The 25,256-nt window shown below is 36.0% G+C and overlaps 1 protein-coding gene across 7 annotated transcripts in view; it reads right to left on the reverse strand.

Annotated features, from left to right (window-relative positions):
- LOC120533726 (IQ motif and SEC7 domain-containing protein 3-like) overlaps positions 1–25,256 on the reverse strand; it is a 694,738-nt gene that overhangs the window by 355,311 nt on the left and 314,171 nt on the right. For all 7 annotated transcript variants that reach the window (XM_039760650.1, XM_039760644.1, XM_039760648.1 and 4 more), the window contains exon 3: positions 21,973–22,276. In XM_039760650.1, coding sequence (XP_039616584.1) covers positions 21,973–22,276 — 304 coding nt within the window. The remainder of the gene's footprint in view (positions 1–21,972; positions 22,277–25,256) is intronic.

Raw genomic sequence — 25,256 nt, forward strand, 5'->3', positions numbered from 1 at the left:
TGATTACAGTTATTATAGCCGTTATGGATTTCATTTGGCTAGAGGTTTGCTCAGGAATTGGAGTTTATTTTTAAATGACTTTGACAACTGCAGATCTCTTTTGTGCTTAGAATACACAGCTTCCAGAAATGTCAAAGAAATATGCTGGGCAAGGGATGGGGCAGTTGAAAACTCAAGTCTTTGGTTTAAGAGGAGCACAGCAGTGTAGCATAATGCTAGGATCCTTTCTTGCAATACTGACCATCCTATAAACATTTCTGAAAGATAATGTGTGTTACAGTGGAACAATAAACTCAAAATTGGCCAACATTGATTTAATAGGCCTTATACAGTATGAAGTTTTATAATGGGGCAGTTTAACTAATTTGTTTAACATATATGGAGTCCTAAAACTAAATCAGATTTATGAATATGAACTATGACACTCCAAAAATATTAACAAGATGCATGGCCTCAGCATCAAACACCTTTTAGGATATATTGGTAGGGTCAAGGTTGCCTTCCTCTTTGCTATGTTGAATAACTATGGGGCATCTGACATTATGGTTTAAAGTCCCCGTGTATCTTTTACTTTTTCCTGTCACTTAAAAAAGAAAAAAACTCTGTTCTTTGTCCTATGACCACTGTTAAAGGAAATGACTACTGTCAGAGGTAGCTGTGACAAAAGTAGCATCTGAGATTAGTTAATGCCTACCAAAATGATTACTTACTTTAATGAAAATAACATCTGCTGGAAATGGAAATTAAAATGCCAGTGATTATAGGATTTCAGTGCCCAATTTTTTTTTAAATTGTAAGATCAACAGCAGAGATACGGTATATGACACAAACTGCATTTTGGCTATTTGAATAAAGGGCACAATTAATTTCCTGATAGAAAAGTTTTGTTTTTATTTAGCTCCATATACCTGTGAATATGTGCAGCTCTCACTAATAGTATTTCAACATATGCTATGTCACATCCGCATTAATGTATTTAGATAGACACATTTATTTAGTGTGCAAAGATTTAACTGCTAATAACTGTTGATAACTGTTTACATCCATATTTGCTTTAGTTTTTAACAAATATAATCTATAATTAGTATGTTATGATGACTTATGCATTAAATGTTTACACAGAAATATATATATATATTTATATATATACTGTATATATATATATATACATATATATATATATATAGAGAGAGAGAGAGTTGGAATAAAAACTCTTACCCAGCCAAAACAATTGAAGAACCAGAGAAAACAACGTATGAATCCTTTATTACCCAATATACTAGGTAGAAATGTCCCTGGGCTTCAGTACCCTGTGGGATACACACAGGACATCTTGGGAATTGGAGTTATGAGGTACAACACTGTCAGGGTCCTTGTGTGCCACCAAAGAGCACTGCAGGGATGTATAATCCCTATTTTATGTGACTTCCATCTGACCCAGGAGTGCTTCCAACGGAGAATGTCTGAGTCCCTGAAATAGTCCTGGGTCTAATATAAAAGGAACTGCTCCACTTTGCCAAGGGAAGGAAAAAAAACTCTTTGAAGAAGTTAAAGGTGAGAGGAGGAACTATATTTCTGTGTTTGCGGTATTTTGATTGTGCTTACCAGTTTGTTAAAGTACTGTGATTAGTAAAAGGGACAATATTTGAACCTGTGAATGTGCTGGCTGGGATTTGGGGCTTGGTGGCACCCCCTAATGGTTACAGTGGCACTGTCTGCAGGATATCCTGGCCATCTGCCTGGCAAGAACCCACAGTATAATTTTTTGTGTAACCAAACCCCAGACCATCCACAATTTATACACTTCCAGTACTGGTTTTCTCAATAGAAATAAGCAAGAATAATGAGCAGAAGATTTGGGAGATTGGGAGATGACATGTAATTGGGACATCGGAGCTCTTGGGGAAAATCTGGAGGCTCAGAAGGACAACTTGAAAATGCACTGAAAGTTGGATACCTATGGACAGTTAAATCAATCAGGTGGAGAGATGCTGTATGGCCTCTCTGACAACTCTCCCCTCGTTGATAGCTAGATATAGGTACGTATAGTGGAGGGGCAAAGCCAATTGAAAAGTGGTATTAAAAACTTCATTTGATAGGTTTCAATTCAAATATAATTTTTTAATGAAACATGCAAGGTTCATAGGCCTAACAGGTTTTAGCTTTTTAACACAACATGCAAAAGAACTGCCAGTGATGCCTGTGCTGTGCAGATTATATCATTCATCAGCTCAGTGGTCTCAGATGAGTTCAGACATGGAAGTTAAAGCCTGGCTTGGAGTGCCTGGATGAAAAAGATTTAAGATATTCACTCTTGTTTGCTCTGTCTTGTTCTCTCTATTAGGTGCTGAGAGAAGAGATTGCAGGCTTTCATATTAATGATGACAGATGACATTTTCTGCCTGATGTAGTGCTCTATGCATTTTCAAGAGGAACTGATGCATAAATCTGGCATGGATAGACTTTTTTTTCTTTATTTCCCAGTATTATTTCTTAAAATATCATTTCAAAAGTCCTTCAAGAGTGCACAAAGTTGGCATGATCATTACTGAAACAAAATGAGAATGGAATCAAGGCCACTTACAGTAGTAGGTAGTTGTTTTCACACAACAACCTGGGAAATTTCTGTACTAATCCAAGGCATTGGTCATCGATATGTAATTTTTAGGATTGTCTTCAGACATGATGGTCTTGTGTAAGGGAACAACAGTGCTGAAAGATGCCAAAAAGATTCATGACCTTCAGCTTTTTTTGTCCTAAAGAAAACAACCTGGTGACCAGGACTAGTCAAGTGTGTAATTTCCTCCATTTTTGTTGTTTTCAAAACAGACATATTTTTGCAAAATTTACTAGAATCAGATTTCTCACATTTAAAACTAAAAACCTACAGAGCCACCACAAAGCTACAAAATGCCAAAAATATATGCAGTATATTGTTGTATTTTGGACCATTCCTTAATTTTGACCGAATTACATTTTCAGGGAGACAAGCTGAAGATGTTATACATGTCTCATTGGTGCTCGTATCGCTGTGATACCTAGGCTCTCACACTTGACACCACTCTTATTTCAGGGACAATCCAATCTCCAGAAACAAAGAACCCTTGCAAAAATAAGATTTCTGTAATTAAAGCATTGGGGTTACTTCAGACAAACGTCATGGTTGGCTCTTCTTCTCTTTTCAGTGTTGATATCCCTCACTACATTGAATGAACATCAGACAATTAAATTCATTAGATTTAGACTTCCCAAATGTCAGCATGATTTTTTGGGACAGCCTCTTATAAGTGAAAGGGTTTGGGATTTACATTTAATTGACATAACTCAATTAAACTGTACTAGAATTAAATACAATTATCATGATTATCATGATTTCCTCCTCCTCTTCCTTGTGACATCTGGGAGGACAAGAAAACATAAGGAAAATGGACAAGAAACTCCTGATACTACTGAGCTTATTTCCACTTCCCAGGTGAAGACCAGAAGCCAGCATGAAGAAGCCACACAAGGTAATTGGAAACCAAAGGCCACTCCGTGAGTGCAAAAGTGCAGAGTGCTAGACAAAATGCCATGTGATCCTAGGGCTGCTGACTCAAGTTGGTCCAAAGAATCCTGCAGGAAGGAACTCCACCAAGTGAGGGGTGTGTACTTCGTATAAGGAGAAGCCCAATTCAGCTTCACAAACCAGATCGGCACATTGGAGAGGTTCACAAAACTAACTTGAGATATGAGCTGGGAACAACTTTAACCTAATTAGATAAGACCAAGACTTGAAATAAAGTATCTGTGGACTAAGCTACTTGTATTTGGAGTTCATCTGCTGTTCTTCTGTAAAATAAACCTCTTTTCTTTATTAAAACATGAACTTGTTGAAGCATGAGTTCTCTTTCTGAGTGTCTGAGTCCACAGCAGCTTTAGTGTATTAAGATGTAATGTGCTAGTAGATAAATATGAATTATGGTGACTCAAGCATCCTTTTTTAGCCATCTTGTGATGCCAGAAGATCTGGGATGCAAGTTACGAAAAGTGCTGGTAAGGCCCAATTAAAATCCTGAACATTAGATAGGCTGAATCCAGACAATTCTTATACAAAGCTCTTTAAGAAAAACCAAATCAGCATGAAAGTTTTTCCATTTTTTTTACATGTTCCTTTTGAGTAGCATAGCAAAAAAGTGGATACTCTGAATCAGGCTGGTTGCTTTTTATGTAGAAGAAAATGATGTATAAAGTTATTACAGCACTGCACTATGCTAGTCAAATAAAAAAACTACATCACTTAAAGTCTGAACAGATGGTTCCAAATTATGCACAATGCAGCATAATTCTCCTTCTTTTGGTGCACAGCCTATTATTATTTCCATGCGTTTACAACTGGCACCAGTCAGACAATATCTGTGCAAGTTTATTTTAACATTTTAAAAACTCATTGGTTTTAAACTTGAACATTTGCATGTTTTTTTTTCTTCCACCTTTTGCCTTTCTTCCACAACAATACACCGGACTGTTATAAAAACCTATAAATGTCACTTAAAACTGTTAGTGTGACTCAAATCACATGTTTTTAATTATCTGGCTTTAATTGTGTTTCATGTGTTGGAGGAAGAGGGTGTGAAGATTTGAAATTAGCTCTTCCCCAGCCATAGAGCGCTTATTTTATACAGTAATGCCAGACAATAGCTGAAAGTTCTTTAACCCCCTGTGTTTCAAATAAGGTATTATATGGTATGATGTAGAGTCCAGCAAGAACTGTTAAGTGCTAGGACAAAATCTTAGTGCAGAGCAGGTGTTGGACCATAAGAAACTACTGTGGTAAGGGCACTGGCAATGTTTTAATAGATAGGTAACATGCCCATATTTGAAAAAAAAGCCAAACATGAGCAAAATAAATGAAAATGTGCAATTTGTGCGTGTGTACATATATAATAAATATATATATATATATATATATATATATATATATATATATATATATATATATATATATATATATATACTGTATATATATATATGTGTATGTGTGTGTATGTGAGAAATTATTTATATTTTATATAAGTATTTTATATTATTTATAGTAATATGTGAGCATCCATACCTGCAAAGGTTCTGGAGGTTGGGAGAGGCATCCATGGTGTCAGATATGGTAACTATTTATTTCTTTGTGTTACCAATGTGAAACTTTAGACAGGTACAGTTGAATTGTCTGGGAATACCCCAGAAGTGAGAAAACTGACCTGGCTTTGCTTGTTCATGACATATACTGTATCAGAAAACAACATTTTGGAAATGTTTGGAAATGTTTTTTTGCTATTTTGGCAGCAGTTTCTAACTAAAGGAATGTTTAAATTTAACTGAAACACAAATTCTGTCACCTTTGAGAAGCTATCTGCCAGGTTTTAGTGAAAATCTAACAGTTCTTCCTTTATTTTTTTGAATAACAAGGCTATTTTGTTGTTCTCCCCTCAGTTGCAAATTGCTGAAAAATGCCCTCAGGATGTAACTAAGGTGGAATAACCCAAAAGCTAAAGATGGTAGGAAAAAAAAACAGAGACACATCAGGCCAAGGGAAGAAGTTGCCCTGTAATCCCACAATTGGGATGTATGGCCAGCACGGGCATTCTAAGCTGCTATGATTCTAGCTGGGTAGATCAAGTTCTTTCTTTCAGGATGCAGCAGTTATTCTCAAGTGGAAGCTACACGAGATTTGTTTTCAATAAGAGTAGGTAGTTTGGAGATGGTCTTAGGACACCAGTATTGTTGGAAGATACTGTATGTCATGGCCAAACGGTACAGGTAGACCCTACTTATGACAGCAAATAATAAACAGACAACAGCTTAAACATTTTTGATAACCTTGTAAAAATGCAAATGTCTTCTTTACAGAATCCAATGCGTATGTGAAATGAGTGTAATTGTTTGAGACTGCAAGGTAATGTCTAAAAGCAATTACTGGGCAATTGGTATAAATGTATTGTTGACCTGTGGACACTACTGTTTTCAGAGCTGAACTCCCAAATGCATTGTACAGCTTAAGTACCTTTTGACTTTAATTTCAAAAACTCATCATCCTAATAACCTATTAATTGATCCTGGAGGCTGCTCTGTTGCAGACAGTACTGAGTTCACATTGTCTCATGAGGCTTTCTAGAGATGTACATTCCAGCTTCCAATCTATCCATCCATTTCTTGAATTCACTTAATCTAATTCAGGGTTGCAAGGAGCCAAAGAATATCCCAGCAGCATCAAGTACAAGTCAGGAACATGTCCCTGCTCACGAATGTTGCTTTCTCTCCCAGCTGCCATGCTCCCTTAGATGGCGATGCTGGAATATGAACTCAAGTTCTGGCGCTGAGATAGATGAAGATCTAATGAAGGATTATTGGGTTGGGTTAGAAGAATGCACTGATAGCGCACCACACGACAAACCTCCTGGATTAGGACCTGAGTGCAGTGGGTGACACCTTATCGCCACACTGGAACAGTGTATTTTTTTTTTTACAGTGGCTGGAGTGCCAATCCTGTCACCAATTATCCAGCAGTTTCAGTTGTCATCTATGGGCCGCCAGACAAATGATAAAACAAAAGCCTTCAAACATAATAAATATGCCCACATAGAAACATAAAGGGCTCTGATTTCAGACACCATGCCTTCCATTTTATAATGATGTATATTTATGACAACAAAACAGATTGTTTTTCAATCACAGATTTCTGCCACTATCTTGCCTGAAGGATGGGAATCATTCTTTCTTTACAGTCATTGCCATGAGTATAGCTTTCATATAACCAATAGTCAGTAAAACAGATGCAACACTGCTTGTTGTTATGGCTACAAGGAGATGTATTGTGTGCCAGAGAGTTAATGTCAGAATTGGCACAATTAGAAGGTGGAATATTTTAGAGGGACTTGCAGATTCTTAGTCAAGAAGCTCATGAGGATCAATAAGATCTGGAAGACAATCAGTAAACAATTGTTAAAGCCAGAAACACAAAACACAGAAAACACAATAAAAAGTATTCTTACAAAAGGTTCATACACGGTCTTGTTTTAAATGATCCTAAACTACTGATAAAAAAAGTTATTTTTGTAAAAGAATAAGGACAGGACAGGAGGCAATGAGCAGTGTTACCTTTTAGAAGGGTGATATTACAGTTCACAAATCACGACTGGCAGCTAGGGTCCTTCTCCCAAGCAATATGGCAATGCTCATCAGCCCAACATACAAAATGGTGGTGACTACAAAAGAAACACTCAAAATAGTGACAGTTGAGGAAAATATTAATTCAAAATGACAATGAAAGGATTTCTCCACCATAATACAAAATAATAAGTAAAATAATAAAATCACAAGGGCCAAAAACATAAAAACAGAAAATCATAAATGCCAAACATAGATTCAAAACATAATTTGGATGTATTCGGCAGTATATCACAAAATAAAGCACTTTTCTGCGGCCATTTAGCACAACATTGCCTTTCAGCTAATGTGCTTCAAAAATACACATGTGAAATTAAAATTAAAAAACAGAATGGCCACATTTATAGCATGTAGGTCTTTGGCTTATTGGAAGTAAGCCAGAGAACCCATCAAAATATCCACAAACATTGGGAAGTATGCAAACTCCCTACAGTCACTTTCAGGAATCAGCACTAAGCAATGTGGCACTGCCATTAACAAAATCAATTAGCAAGCTCCATGTAACTCAAATAAAGTAATATATTTGGTAATTACAGCGTCACTTCTTTCAGTTTAATTTCAATGAAAGATTTCTTTACAAGAAGAATATTTTCATCAGTAATAGAAATGACAACCTCATCTAAGTTGTCTTGCTGTTGTAGCAGTAAGCCCCACTCATTTGTCAGACATGATTCTCAAACAAGGACACATGTCTGGGGACAATTCACTAAAAAGCTTGTAGTGCGCTTTAAACGTTAGGGGTTGCAGTGCTCCATTTCTCTTCATGTATTAGACAAATACATAAATAACTGTGGAAAGACAGGAAGGGAGAAAAGGAAACTTGAAAAAGCCATTTGTTAATTATTTAAATTATATTAAATATTTGCCTATATATTAGTGCATAGTCTATGGGAGGTTCTTATAACCCCCACAAGTTGAATTGAATTGGTATATTCTAACTATATCTTGCCTCCCTGACTATAGGTTAATTAGTCAGTGACCTGCCTTGTCCTGTGTAAGGCATGGAGGGTCCCTTAATGTGTCTAATAGTATGAAATGCAACATGCTCTATTGAACGTGTGGTGCAGTACGTTTAGAGCATACTGAAGGCGAAGTAAAACATCTTTAAGTAAAGAAAAAACTGAAGTTTGACAAGTAAAGGTAAGTTTAGAGAAGAGACATTTTTTCCAATTTGTTTGCCTTTTATTTGAAACGTGCAACAACCTTTTTCTTTATTCTTGTGTTGACTGTTCGCTTTGAATTTTCACTAAATCTTTATAGGAGAAAGTAGGGTGAAATGACACCTTTTATTGGCTAACTAAATAGATTACAAATGTAAGCTTTCGAGGCAGCTAAGGCCCCTTCATCAGGTGTCATTTCACCCTACTTTCTTCTGTATCAATCTGTGGCTAACACGGTACAACACTCTACTGCACTAAATGTTAAAAAAAATTTATATATTTATATATTTATTTTAGTATCATGAGATGGATTCAAATCACTTATTCATGTAGGGACACTTTGGGCCCAATATTTATTTAAAGCCAAGGCTAAATAAGTGCATCAAAATAAAACAGAGAAAGAATAGCACAAATTCACCTCTGAATTTCCATCTGACCAACAATTTGGTCAATCTTAATACACCATGGTGTAGTAGAGCTAAAATGTAATGAGCACACTGATAAGAAGAGGTGCCCTCACAAGTTACATGTGCGATTAGTTACATGAGTAGATGGAGTTCCCCTTTGGCTTGATTGGCTAAGGTAGTTATTTTCTGCTGTACAGGAATAAACAGAAGGGCATACATCTCTTGGGTTCTCAGTAAAAAAAGTCTTGTTTTCAATGTCATTGAGGCAAGAATTAATGAATGCCGCAGGGATGTTACGTCAGGTCAACAACACTGCCACCTTCAGATCTTTTCCTGTAGTGGTCCACAAATGATACACCATGATGGTATCTCACAAGTCTTTTAAGTCCTGTGACTCGGTACAGGTGGAGCATGAGATTGAGAGATGAACAGAGTTACTACTTTTCTTCCTGGTTGTCTACAAAGTAGAAAATGATGGTGCTTCAAAATATTTTTCCCAAGTCCCCTTTTAAACGGTCCCAGGAAGGTTTGACAGCACCATAATATGTATCTTTTAGTCATTTTGAATATTGCAGAAAATAGATTTTAGATAAGCACCATGGCCTATCTATGTGTTAAAACACTGTAACAATATTATGGCATGGTAACACTGTAACAATATTATGGCGTGGTAGGTTTGCATTTCCAATTAGATAGTAATGCGAACTTATTTTAATTATTTATTTAGATGTATAATCTGAAGGTGGAATGGGTGCAGACTCATCCATGGTTCATCTGGAGTGGTGTCATTGTTTTTAGGCACAATTATTGATTTGGGTGTTTTGAGTACTGAAATCTGCATTTTCTATGGCTCTTCACTATCAGTTCTCTTAACAGCAGTCCTTTTGATGGGGTGTGACACACAATGTACTTTGAATGCATACTTTTAACTGTGAAAAACAGGAAGCAAACAGCACCTGTGACAGTGAACCATTCAAGTCTACCACTAATCTATTGATGTCTTTCAATGTCAATGTATAATCTGATGTTACAGAAAAGTGTTTCCCCTTTCAATGTGTTTATTTTTAACACATTCAACGTGTTCTCTGGCATACATGACACACATTTATATGTTTAGTAGGGGTCTTGTTAGAAGACTTTTTGGATGTTGGCAGTTTATAATAATCAAACAATTGCCCAATGTTAGACCAAGTTAACAAGCCCACCATTACTCTTTGCTGTTCATGGTCACTACCCCTACACTTTAATGGCACTATGTGGTTCTTTATTGGGTTGTTTGGTTCTTCATAGACCCATTGCTTGACAAATCATCATTTCATTCTGGGATGGGTTCTTTGCATATGATGTTGATTCTTTGTACTTTAAAAAATTCTTAATATGTAGAAAAAAATGACATTTTTTAATGTATAGTAAGCTACGTAGCAGGACACTAACAGATTAAGAAAACCTGGAACAAACTTCTGGTAATGTATGCAGGGAAAGTCCTTTTAAAATCATGAGCCATTGGTATTTCACAAATCTGCTGCCACCTATTCATGGTTATTTTATTATATGGAGCAGGTTACAGATCTAAAAAAGTAAAGGTTCTTTCTGGAACCTTCATGTGGATGGGTCTTTAAGAGTGTCCATTAAGCATCACCAACATGAGTCGTTGGATAGGTTTAGAAATGCGACACTCAGTGAGCCATCTAATTGTTTCCACCCACTTTTCAGCAATATTCAATATTGTCTTCAGACGTATGTATTACACATTTGGTAATATGAGACTAGTCTTTTGTTAGCATTATTTTAAAACACTTTCAAAGTGAACCACCACAACAATAACCTTCAGATTTTTAGCTTACTTTTTTTTTGCTCTCAATAGGCTGAAATTTTTTTGCTCTCAGTCTTTCAAATTTCCTTTTTCCTCTCATTTTATTCTGTCGTAGTTCCTCATCAGTATATTCTGTCTCAGACACATGAGGTTTACAAATGAGACTAAATTTTATCTTGTGTTCATAGTCAAACTGTGAAATACTAAACTCAGTGTTATTAATTTATTGGTCTAACTGTTTAGATAAATTAGTATTTCACTAATAGTATAGACTGTGTGCTTGAATCTCTACAAAAGAAATATTAATAGTGCACCATACATGGAATGAGCCACGTCACTTGGGGGTGAAACTCTGCCCTATATAAAAAGGTGAACAAATTGAAGAGGGTTGACACACTCTTTAAATATGGTAGAGTCCAACAAAAAGAAATAATCTGTTAAAAATGAAAAATATACACTGTTTTCCTATATGTGTGAAATTTCAGTTTTAAGGGTTTTCTTAAAGGTTTCTTAAAGTGGATATATATATATATATATCTACTTATACTGTACATAAAGCATCCCATTCAGTTCTAGGGCAAATGGATGTATGTCACAATTGTGAAACAATAACATTGACTTTACAAATGACAAACTTATCCTTTACAATCATCTTTAAAACATATCAGCACTTCTTTGGCACTTATTATACTGCTAAAATAATAAAAAAAGCTCATGGCTGACTTTAGTTAGAAAAATGCCGAAGGTATTCATGAGGAGTATTGATGAGATCAATAGAGACAAACAAAATAAACATTTTGTAGATATTGCTTAACACAGTATATTTGGATTTTATTTTTAGAACATGGGCAAAGAATTATATCACATTTGGGTCAAATTAATGCAAGAATACAGAGAATTCTAAATATTTTGCACTAATGTATACATTAAAGTGCAAGCCATCTAGAAAGGATACTGAAAGCAGCACATTGGGAACCCTAAGATTTTTAAATTGTATCAGAAACACCAAGAAAAAGAATAATTCATAAGCAATGCTGGGTTGAATGGTTTGCTCTCATTAACTTATTTTCTTATATTATTTTAACAGAACATCAATTAAGGGATTCTCTGACTAAGAATTAAATAGCCAAATTGAATACAATCATAAAAAAAATTTTCACAAACAACAAGAAAGGGAAAAAAATGAGAAAATGTCTAAACTATACACCCTCTTCAAAGTTCGTCATCTGTAATGAAAAAGACATTTTGCCCTGGTCAGAAAGATCTGACGTGGGCTGGCTGTGATCACACCATTTTTAGCACCACATATTGACAAATTTTCAGCAGCAATATATTTCACTGTACAGATCATGATAGAGGAAATGTTTTAAAAGTACATACACTCTCCCACAAAATCTGAAACATTTACTGTATATGGTGTATTCTTTCTTTTGCTGCCAGGATTGGCTGTAATGTGACCCTTAATTACATTAAATAGGTTTGAGAATGTCATAGTGCTGTTTTGTGCCTATGAAGGCACAAAAATGACAAACATTAAGCTCAATATACAGCAGTGAACATTTCAGTTCATGTGTACCACATACAGAATCAGAACACACAGGCAGCATTAGATGGTAGCAACATTTCATTTATAAATTCAGTATTTTGTATTGGAATTTTATTTATAAATTCCACAGACTGCCTATTAGTGGAAATAGCACATTTCCTTCCTGATAACCTATAACTTTAAAAATGATTTTACCCTTTATTATCTGTGAGTTCAACAGTTGCATCAGACACTTCTGTGCTTCTGTTGTTGTTCATTAAAACACTTCTCTACAGCTGATCTTTGTATATTTTTTAGCAATTTCCAGTAACTGTATTTTTTTACTGATTGACACTGCTTTTTACAGTCAACATGCTTTCCGTTATGTGGACTATTATTGCTTTTGTACGTCGTTTAGATTAACTGAATGCTTTAGAAAAGTCAAAACAACTTTTTTTACTACAAATCTGAACAGTCTTACTGTACATTGCTTGGCCAGTAAATAAAACACTTATTTAAAAACAGCATTTGCTTAGGCTTGGGCATTTCTTGCTTGGAGTGAAATGAGCCTTGCTGCTCTACATTTTTGCCAAAATGGTTTGGCAGTATCTAAGGATGTTTACTGGTATTTCATTGGCAACAAACTGGCTGCAGTTTGTGATGTGAAATCTGTTACAGCATACAATCTAATTCCCTTGAGGATTAATAAAGTATCTATCTATCTATCTATCTATCTATCTATCTATCTATCTATCTATCTATCTATCTATCTATCTATCTATCTATCTATCTATCTATCTATCTATCTATCTATCTATCTATCTATCTATCTATCTATCTATCTATCTATCTATCTATCCCAAACCTTAATATCTTACATTATATTAAGAAAAAAAATACATTTGTAGGCAAAGTACTTTGTTATTTGTATATCTTGCATTGAAACTGAGTGTAGTATTCTTATTGTACACAGGGCAAAAAAGAAAGCCATCATTATGATTATTTGTGGTTCAAGCCTGTGATTTACTATATGAATTGAAAAGCATATTTCTAAAGCCAGAATATCCCAGAGAACATTTCCTGAAACATCTGGTTTCAAGAAAATCTTGAGTTGCTATTTTAGTGTGACCAGGGCATGTGATCTCCAACAAAATCAGAGTCTACATTGCACTGGCTACCCAGAACATCAGTTGGTTAAAAAATAATTCTGGCAGTTTGAAAGACATTTTAAAAGACATGGAAATACAGTAAAGCAGGGAAAAAGTAGTAATGAAAGTGAAAGTAATGTATATACAGCAGGAAAGTGGTTGTCTGTCAGATCTGCTCTTCTTCTTCTTCCTCTTCATCTTTTCTAACTTCTGTGTGGGGTTATTGTGCTTGATCAACCATCTCCAAAGAGCTTGTTCCTGCAGCTCTTTGCCAGTCAAGCCTTTTCCTTCAGATCTTCTTTTACTTTATCCATCCACCTCCACTTTGGCCTCCCTCTCTTTCTCTACCCTTCTACTTCCGTTCCCATCACTCTTTTGCCTACATATTCATTGTCTCCCCTCATCAGATGTCCATATAAATACAACTTACTTTCCTGTACTTTCTTAGATATATCTCCTACTTTTGTTGTACATCTCATTTCTTCATTCTGTCCTTTTTTTAGCTTCATACATCCATTTCAACATTCTCATTTCTGCTACATCTAATTTCTTCTCCTGTGGCCTTTACTGCCCATGTCTCAACTCGATTTATCACTGCTGGTCTTACCACAGACTTAAAAACCTTACCTTTAGCCTTCACCTTAATTCTTTAATCACACAATACTCCTCATACCTTCTTCCAATTGTTCCATCCACACTGCACTCTATGGGTTATCAATGCATCTCATTTTCCATCTTAGGCTACCACTGGTCCTAGATATTTAAATGTACCTACTAGTCTGAGTGTCTGGGCTTGCGAGTGTCCTGGATAAAAACCAAGATCCAGGTCTTGAATGAGCTCTTGGGCACAGCCATCAGCAGTGTGTCTGTTTTAGGAGAGAGTGTTGACCTTGTTGAGAGGTTTACTTACCTCGGCAGTGACATTCATGTCTCTGGTGACTCTTCCTATGAAGTCAGTAGACAGATTAGGAGAGCATGGGGGGGTCATGAACTCGATGGAAAGGGATGTGTGGTGCTTCCAATTTCTATGCAAAAGGACGAAGGTCCAAGTATTTAGAGTCCTGGTGCTCCCTGTTTTCTTATGTGGTTGCAAGAGATGGACACTATCCAGTGACCTGAGACGAAGACTGGATTCCTTTGGTACTGTGTCTGTTTGGAGAATCCTTGGGTACCACTGGTTTGCCTTTGTGTCAAATAGCCATTGCTCAGGGGGTTTCGAATGAGGCACATCACCAGCATTGTGAGGGAGCATCAGTTACTGCACTATGGCCATGTGGTATGTTTCCCTGAGGGTGATCCGGCTCAAATTATTCTCATTGTTGAGGACCTGAATGACTGGACCAGGGGGTTGCCCACGTAACACCTGGCTGCAGCAGATAGAAGGTCATTTCCGGAGGGTGGGACTGGACCATGTTTCTGCCTGGGGGGTTGACAAACAGAATCCTGAGCTGTTTTGTCACATGGTGGGTGCAGCAATGCACTGAACTTGAACTTGAACTACTCTTTTCAGTAGCTCTCCTGCAGGCTAACTTCTGAATCCTGATAATCATTGAACTTCACAGACTCATAATGAGATGAAGGAACCTCCAAGAAAATATTAATCTCTGAGTTACATGGAGTGTAAATGAGAGTTTTATCACTGTTTAAAACTATAATTTACAGGTATTTTCTGACTGTAAGCTCCATTTTGCAATGCATGCCACAGGTTCTGTACTTTGTGCTAGCAGCTTTGCCGATTGTTTATTTTACTGATTTTGCCCCTGGATTCACACCCATCTCTGTTTTATTTTACTGATTTTGCCCCTGGATCCACACCCCTCTCTGTCTTTTCTTTATGGTCTTTTTGTTTGAAATATAATGTGGTATATGCAAGTATTTTATTTCACATTGATGTTTGCTTAATTTGAGTAGAATATAAATGTCTTTCATAGTCATAGCTTATGGTATAGTCTTTTCCCCCTATAAGTTAGTAAGAGATAGAACCTTCTTACTATAACTGAGTAACAGTGTGATAATAAGCTCAGTTTGTTTGGAACAGGTTCCAGTAAAGAGGGACTTGAAAGATCCATTTTAAGCTTAGAAATGGGATAAGCATACAGTTTTCTGACCATTTTGAAATGGTTCAGAAATGTTAAGTAAATAGTAACGATTTGAGATGTAACAAGATTAAGCTTTGAATTTAACTTTTCTTAACATTATTTTTTTCCTTTTTTGCTATTTTAATTTTCCTTTTTTTGTGTGAACTGTTTTTACTTTAAAACTTAACTAAACTTTTAAAAATGAAGATATTTGTCTGTGGAATTATTTCTGCGCGTCAGGCTTTTGTTGAATCCCATTTTTTGAGTCGAAGCTGCAGAACTTTGGTAATTTTGGGAAAACGCAGCTACAAGTTGATTTCTTCAATTCTATTGTTTTACATAAGTAGATTCAGAAGTTATGCTGACCTCTTCAATTTGTTAACATTTTCTTATGTTGCAGCCTCATGCTAAAATCATTTAAATTGTTTCTTTTCCACAACAAGCAACACTCAAATCCTATAATGACAAAACAAAAACAGGATTTCAGAAATTTCTGCAAATTAATTTAAAATAAAAAGCTCAGATACCACATTAACATTAGTATTCTGGTCCTTTACTATGGCACTTAAAATATGACTAAGGTACATCCCATTGTATCAATCCTTGTTGAGTTGTTTCTATACCTTGTTAGGAGTCCAACTGTGGCCAATTCAAATGATTACAAATGATTAGGAAAGGCACACAACTGTCTATACAAGATCTCACAGCTGACGATGAGTATCAGAGCAAAACCGAGGCATAAGCCCGAAAGAACTGCCTGCAGAGCTTATAGTAGAGAGAGGGTTGTGTCAAGGCACAGTTCAGAGGAAGGCTACAAAAAGATTTCAGCAGTATTGAAGGCTCCCAATCGTGCAGTAGCTTCAATAATTCTTAAATGAAAGAAGTTTGGAACAATCACAACTTTTCTTAGAACTGTACATACAGCCAAACTGAGCAATCATAGGAGAATGGCCATAGTAAGAGATGGAAAAAACTTACAGATGGACAACGATCACTGCGACATTTCACCAATTTGGGTCTTATGACAGAGTGGCCATGCAGATGTCTCTCTTCAGTAAGAAATACATGAAAGCCTGCTTGGAGTTAGCAAAAAGGAACTTAAAGATTAACAAGATTGTCTAGGCTGGTGAAAGTAAGATTAGTGTCAAGTCTGAAGGAAACCAGGCTCTGCTCATCATCTGTGTGATACCATTCTAGTGGTGAATTATGGTGGGGGCAGCATCATGCTTTGTGGTTGCTTTTTAGTGGCAAAGACTTGGAGAAAAGATAGGACAGAGAGAAAACTGAATTTAGCAAAGTACAGATATATCATTAGTGAAAACCTGCTTCAGAGTGCTGTGGACCTCAGACTGGGCCAAAGGTTCACCTTCCAACAGGACAATGACCCTAAGCACAAAGCAAACAGCAAACAATAAACAGGAGTGGCTTAGGGGCAACTCTGGAAATGTCCTTGACTGACCCAACCAGAACCAGTACTTGAACCCAATCGAACTTGTATGGAGAGACCTGAAAATAGCTGTCCACTGGTGGTGTCCATCTAACCTGACAGAGCTTGATGATCTGCAGAGAAGAATGTCAGGAAAGTATGAAAAGCTGTTACACCCATTAAGACTCTAGGCTGTAATTGCTTCCAAAGGTACTTCACCTACGTATTCAGTCTTAATACTTGTGCCAATGTGATATTGCAGTTTTTTTATCTTTAATAAATTTGAAAAAAAAATCTAAAACCCTGTTTTTGTTTTCTCATTCTGGAGTACTGATTGTTGTTTGATGAGGAAAAAATAAGTAATTTACACAATTCCTGCACAAGGCTGCAACATAACAAAATTGAAAAAAGTAAAGAGATTAGAATACTTTCAGAATCCACTGTACAGTAACAGGACATAACTAACAATTGTACCATCCTCACCACACTCCTGAAATTACATAAGGCAACAAATAAGACATAACAGCCCTATGGGCAAAGTGGTAAATGAAGTTCCAAGTGGTTTTCTAAAGAAAACTTCACACAGCATCATCTTCAAATGCAGTAATATCTGGCTATATATTTTTTTCTAGTAGGATTAATAATCAGGCAGCAATTTTCTACATAATTTCATATGCCTTCATAGAAGCATCTGTGGTCACATTGTTATAGATATGGTGTCATTTACACGTTAAAAATTCATAGAGATTCATATCATGGAGAATATCTGCACATGACTCATTTTCCTGAATTCCTGTGAAGGATGCGCATGCATCCCATAACAATGTGCTTTTATCATCATTTAGACATATGCACCTTTAAAAGCCCAAGCATGGTTGCTCAGGAGTATGTGAGTTTCATTCAAATGCATAAAGAATCACTTTAACACAAATACTTCTCTCATATTGCTTTCGAAATTTCAAATGACTTCTGCAAAAAGCAAAGTACCAGTGAATTTGGTATCTTTCAAAATTTTAGGACTTAATTTCTTGGAAGTGGTTGCTATTTACCTGGAACAGAACTGTTATACTTTGCACTGCAATATAAATGAAGGACTCAGCAGTGTATGAGACCTGGAGAAATAAATCGCTTTTTTCTTGATAAAAAATGCACATGCAACTTTACCACATAAACAACAACAAACACGGCAATTTGTGCTCTGGAGAAAGCAGTCTCTGCTTATTTTAAAATCAGATTACAGTTATGAAACTTTTTATGCTGTGTCTGTTTATAACATTTCTGTCAAGCTGCACAAAGAAGAATTGTGCACAAACTCATTTCAGCAGAAACAAATAAAAGCCTAATATAAAAAGTGACTTCAAATTCCAGAGCATCATTCTGTTGCATATTAAAAACATGAAAAATATTGCTAAAATTACTCATTTGAAGACTGGTCTGTTTGCTACAGTAGCAACATAAAGTAATCAAGATGGCTTAAAAACAAAGTGACTGACTGCCAAAAGGCAGATATTTCCAAGGAGACCTGAGAGCTCATCAACATAACAATACAGAAAGAGCTCAGAGCTACAGAAAATCAGAGAGATAGTGGTTTCCAAAAAAAGATGTGCGTGTATTTATACAAACTGAATAAATGAGCTGGAGTCAAACACAAAAAGATTTAGGGACGCTAAAGAAAACTCCATTTATTGGAAGGTAGGAGGAAAAATAGAAAACAAATGACTTCTCTCAACCCAGAGGTTACCGTTAGTTGATTGTTACTACCCTTAATGGCAAGTTGATTATTTCTGTGATAGGTGAATCCAATCCCTTTTTGCTCTTCAGATGTTATGCTACCAGATGAAGGTGAAGGACAATTTTTTATGGTGAAAAGCTCAGCCATGTACTTCCTTAATGATGTATTATATTACCTTTGAAGATAAAATGGATATATATGCTATATTTCCACTTAAAACCTTTGTCTCCTTCTATATTTCCATAAAAATATACTCCATTGAAGCTGGTTTAGTGGTTGCATTTGTAACACACCCACTTCATTAATTTGTACGTAATGGCAGCAGAATTCACTTTAGGCCATAAACTCAAGAAACACAATCTCCTTTGTGGTGAAGCCACACTTTACTGTTGGAGCATTCATGGCTACAGCACCTGATATGTTAGCTTTTCTAGTATATCTTGGAATAACTGCTGTACCCACTAAAGGAGAGCGGCGGAGAGAACCTGAAGAAACCTAGCAGCAATTATGATCTTTGTGCTCCTTTCCACTGAGTCTGGCCTGCTTTAAAGCCACTTGGCCACTTCAGTTGAGACTTTAGAAATGTTATCTCTAATAGGTTTTTGAGAGTTACTGCTCCAGTTGTTACATTGCCAAGCTGAAATAGTGTGAAGTCTTCTTAGTCACCCTAGAACTTCTCTCAGGAGGATCTGGGTAGACTTTCAAAATCACGATATGTTAGCAAAGCGTCACCAATGCTACACTTGCCTTAATAACGATGAAGTAACCAAGGAAGCGTTTGCTGCTACTGAAAGAATGAAGTGCAAAATGGCAGTAAAATTATGTCATAAAAGAAAAATAGGTCAAACTGCACATAGTTAAATCTGACAATAATAAAAGTAATGTTCATAACAAAACCAGAAAAAGAAGGGTATGTGGAGCATCCCCAGTGATTAATTAAAATGGACCCTCACTACTGTATCTGAGAATAGCTCTTGTTTGAGAATGAAATTTTAATTTAATTTTAATAAATAATTTATTATCAAAGTGGTACGCTAATGGTATCATGAAATGTACCACAAATGGGAATGACATATTTTAAATATGAAACATTGCATTGTTAGTTATCAGCTGACAGTCCTACCACAAACGTAAGACACATTTCACAGGGAATTACCCAGAGGTAAGGTTAGATGCTGCCCAGATACAATATGCGTTATCTAAGGCAACTGAAGTTTTCTAGTCTTGCTCTGGAGATTGCTGAGATGTTTGCAATGCATTTCCACAATTAAAAAAAAAACATTTAAGTAGGATGAATTCAGTTAAGGTATTTTGCATCAGGTATACAAGAGATATATTCTTGAAACGGTACATGCTAATAATGTTGAAGATATAGGTAGTGTTTCCAGACTCTAACGAAGTATTTCAAAGAGTTCCCCCTAAGATAATCTCAAACAACAATGGAAACAGGACTTTTCAGTTAGCTAGGAATGCAATTTAACTATCCATAAGATACATTCTTCTTTTTCAGGCTGTGCACAGCTGAGTATAATTCAGCTAAAAACTGTACATTTCACAGGCCTATCTTGTCAAAAATGATCTACAATGTATCAGGGAGATGACCCAAATTATAAACAATGCCTTTAAGTGCCTGCCTCACTAGGTCATACGTTTTGGAAATGCCCCATGTTCACACCATTTTAGGAAAGAATCTTTGCACATTTGTCAGATAGTAAAGGATTTACAGGTACTCTCAATACTTTAAGAGCAATATTTGAAGTAACATTAGTTGAAATAGAACAATAAAATAAATTATTGTGTTATCCTGTTTTTCATTGCTCAGTTTCTCATTTTTTTACTTAGTTGAAAGTATCATAATGTACCCTACATAAGTCAAATGGAAAGTGACATACTATTTAAAACTCAAAAAAGTTTTAAATAAGTTGTTTTTCTTCAAAGAACTGCCCTAATCTTTTTCCAAATTTGGCAAGGATTCATTCATGGTATTCTAAAATAAACCTGCTGGGTTAATGTCTCAATATCTCATTTTCAGCTTTTTGTTCATAAAACTCTTTGGATTGGGTGGAGGTGATGAGTGTTTCAGTTTAACCTAATTTAATTTTATTTTAAAAATAAATATTTGCAATGAATTGATTTGATTGCATTTTTGACTTACTGCAATGTTATAAACTCAATAAAACTTCAACATAAAATCTCAATATGTGACCTCTGTATTGTGATAATATCATATTATGGTGCTAGTATTTTAAACCCAAAGTAAACTACCTGGTGTGAGCATTTACCTGCTTCACTTTCTCTTAGTCCAGTGATGCAAATGAATCAAAGCAGGAAAGTACTCTAGGTTTTGACCCCAGACAAGAAAATCTTTAAAATTATGCACAGATAAAGAGTCATGCTGTATATATGTTTTACAGCAATGTGTGCTCATCGTTTCTAAACCACTAGCAGAAAATGATTAAACAGTTTGTAAATATCAGTGATGTTAAACCACACATTATTTCCATACAATGACATAAATAAGGCCAATTACATAAAGAAAAGGAAAAATAGATGAGTACCTAAAATAAATAGTATAGGCACTACAATAAATGTTTCAGAGGAGTTACACCAAGGATGATGAAGTCACTTGTTTACAATTCATAGCATTTTAAATATTATATAAATGCAGGGTAACATAACATTGTATAACCTTGGTGGCCCAACTAATTAAAGAGCTTAAATATATTGTTATGCCCAAGATATCAAATATGCTTCACTTTTAGTTGTTAAACACATTATAATTTAAAAAATTCTGAAAGGAGCTTTGAAATTTTCTATTAAACACATTGATATAATTAAAGCATTTTATTTGGCATTCATATGTGAAATACTACACAACTCCAAAATGTCATTTTTGTAACGTTTGATATTTTTTCAGTCATCACTTGCTCATTATCAAGTGCAACATGGACACATTATAACAAACAACACATGCTTTACCCAAGAAGATAAACTGATGAACAATTAGAGCTGCACATCATAATGAATACTCAATGGAGTCTGACCCCACACTGTATATAATGGTACATCGGGTCCTGAAGCAGAATCATTCCTTGCTACCTACCACATTCATCCTGGCCATCTACCTTTAAAAAGGTGAGAAAATGGAAAACCATAATTTAACAGAAAGTAAACGTTAAACATCAAGAAGCACTAGACTACAACAGCTTCACCAGCTCTACATCTAAAAATAGCAGCAACAAAGCCATGCAGTTTCTAGATGGCACAAACAGAATCAAGTGACTTGCATCTGAAACTAAATGCACATGCAAAACAGTGTACTTCAGCATCTAAAAGCAGTTGCAAATGGTCCATCTATTTGTGCATTTTCCATTTGAAGCCTATAGTGCCTCCTCTGCCCTGCTTCTCCAAAATCCAGGAGGCTCTTGACACCTTCTGTTTCTAATGCTAGTAAGTCTTCAAGATTCCTAGGTGCCGATTCCCTACCTGTTTGTTTTTGAGGTCAAGCGAGAGCTCATAGTCAGATGTGGATGAGTGTGAGCAGGAGCTGGCTCCTTTGTTCCTCTGTACCCTCATGGGAGAGGCCGTGTGATGGAGGCTGGCTTTCTGCCCCGCCGTGGTGGGCGCACCCCGGCCACCTGAGCTCTCCACTCCAATCAGCGTCGGGCCACCGCCATCTGGTGCTTGCTGGCCCGTTCCTGCCTCCTCCTCCTCCTCCTCCTCCTCCTCCTCCCCTCTGCCCTCCGTCTCACCTGTCTCCCCCAGGTCACAGCTTGCAGGCTTGGAGTCGCTGCGGAAAGGAGAAAACTGCATGTGAAGCTGAAACCTTCAACTTCTTCTGGGCAGGGTTTTGCTTTACTGGGCCTTGACCACCTTGCAACAATGAGGTCTTGGGGTATTGCATACTGCAACTACTTCACATTAACTGAAAGTATTTACTTTAAATTTCATTATCTATGCAGTCACAGTACACAATAATCAAATCCTATACTTCAAAATATCATGCCCACCATTGAAAGATGAGCAATGATATTTCACCATAATCGTGAAGTATTTACATGTTAATCATTCTCTTTTTTCAACAAATATTACAAATGCTAAACAATACACAATTACCTTTTTGTGAATCTCTTGTCATTATCATTGCAAAGAAGAAAGGACTTAAGCTTTAGTAAAAGAAAAGCACCATTTAATTTATTATGTCAGTTAAGAAAAGGTAGAAGTGGGTGGGAATTTAAGATTTCCAATGCAACTATAATTAAAGTAGTATGGCATATTTCAAAAAGGACTTTTTTAACAGAATGAGCTTCTATACATAAAATTAAATCCAACTTGCCTCCTTCATTTTTTAAATGTGCTTAGGGACTTTTAATGACTTCACATAACCGAATAACATTAAATAAATAAATTATCAACTTATACTGTTTTTAGTAGTTAGTCATACAAGTTTCTAACATCTTGTGTTCCAAACGTGAATCTGGTGGTTGCCTCTGTGGTGCTTGATGTTGTCCCCAAGTCTTGCGTGGGTTTTCCTCCTAGTACACTGGTTTTCCTTTCACATTCCCAAAGACATGTGTGGTTAGTTAACTGGAATCTGGCCCCAGTGTGAAAAACTTTGGGTGCCTTGCAATGAACTGGATAAGCTCCAGCTCTCCATGGCTGGATTAAGCGGGTATGTATGTATGCAAATTAATTGTCTTCCCAAAAATTCACACAAAGTCATTTGTCCGTCCATGTTCCAAGTTCACTTTATTCATTGTGGATTTGTACATCTCATTGGCATCAATTTAGAGATAGGAATCAATGGAGGACACAAAGGCAGCCCATCAGCAGGGTTCACTCATGTCATCACCCATACTTAATGGTACACAGCCAGTTTAGGATCACCAGTTAACCTAACATGCACACCTGTGTAATTTACTACAGTCTCATATGTAAAGCTCATGACATGACTGTCTGCTGATTAATTAAGAGTGAATCACCATGTTGGCTTTATAGTTCTCTCACACACAGAGTGCCTCCTTTATGAAACCAGGACATACTTATTTTCAATAACATTTTAATTTTTGACAATATGAACATAATTATACCTGATTATAGCTGTCATTAATTTGTATAGGTCTGTCAAAATCTTTCATTTTCAAATGTTCATTTTAATTCTTCAATTTAATTCTGGATTTATTTTGTTTTGTGTAATATTCATATTTAATGCAAATAGAAGCAACATGGATAATATAAAAGCAGTAATTTATAGTGTTTAAAGTGAATTTGTAACTTTTATCCATAACAAAGCACTGTGTATACAAAAATATCAAAAATGGTATCAGAAACGGGAGTCATAGGCAGTGTAACAAAATGCAGAAAAACAACAAAACAAAGTAAAAAAGTATAAAAGCAACAAAAACAACAATTAGCACTGCATTAAACAAGCAATGCCTTCAGAATTCTTACTGTAATGAAAAAGCAGCTAGAACTAAGACATAAGTATATCCCTGCTTCTGGGATTTTGTGGAAAAGCAGCACAATTGTGCTCAGTTTGTTCCAGAGCACCAAGTACTGCATAAAGACACCTAAACTGGGCATAATTCTTCAACATTCCCCATAAAGCTCCATCATAGTAGGCAAAAATATAAAAAAAATATTAAATAATTACAAAAGCTTATTTGGGCATGCATGCTGTACTCTGCGTGTTGAAGGAAATAACAGATGTGTAACATAAACTGTATGAGTCACTTGTGGCAGCTCTGAACCTATTATTTGATGACATATCAAACTTATCTTCTGAAAAGCAAGGCACCACATTAGCAACGAATATGTTGTGCCATGCATGCGTGCCTGGGGAATCATCTTTCTTGATTTGTCGAAATAAGCAAGATTAGAGGGGGTGCTATCGCTAATACTGTCTTTTTTTCACCCGCAGTTTTGAGAGATGACTTCAGGAAAACATGTAGCACCTAGAACATGGTGATGCATTTTTGAAATCCAGCCAACAGAAATGAAGCTCTGGCTGATGAACTCTTTTTGGATGATGCCGGAAAGGCTCTGCTTTTGTTTAAGCCTATTTGCTCATAGTGTGATTTTCTTTTGTGCTTTTTCCAGTTTTTTAAGGGTGTTACTGGTGGTATCCTAACTGTTCCTCCTGTTGCCCTGATAATGCTACCTAAAATAGTGTATTGTAATATAGTTTTAAATGTTTTATTTTTGTTTATATTCTGTGTTTATTAATCTACAAAAATAATGAAGAAAGCAAAATTTAATGGGGTAAGTTAATATTTTTCCTCTTTAAATGTTCCATTGAAGAGTCTAGGCAAGATACATTTCAAATGCATGAGGGACTTCTGTGGTATATCGGGTTCCAGCTATCATCATCACATTGTATCTTTGAGGTTGTATAGCGGCTATTAAGATAAATATGACCCACTCTGTTAACATTACCAGCCTTATGCTCCTATTTCCCTTACCAACATCTTACAGAGTTGGTGCAGTTTCCTAGGAAAGGGGTCATGTTGTCCTTTCAGCTAGACTGCAAACCCAGTTGATTGCTATTTTTTTAATGGTAGCATCTCACCTATCATCTTCAAAATGGCATCTAACAAGATATGCAGTAATACTTCAAGAAAACATAATTCAAAAGATAATACAGAGTACATAGAACTGAAAGCCATAGTAATTGAACTTACAGGCAAAATTATTTAATAATACTTACTTGAGAAATAAAAAATGTCGTAAGTTTGGGATTGCAAAAAAATGAGCAAAAATGAATTATGTTT

The sequence above is a fragment of the Polypterus senegalus genome, chromosome 8, assembly GCF_016835505.1.
Source record: "Polypterus senegalus isolate Bchr_013 chromosome 8, ASM1683550v1, whole genome shotgun sequence".
In the NCBI taxonomy this organism is placed as follows: Eukaryota; Metazoa; Chordata; class Cladistia; order Polypteriformes; family Polypteridae; genus Polypterus; species Polypterus senegalus.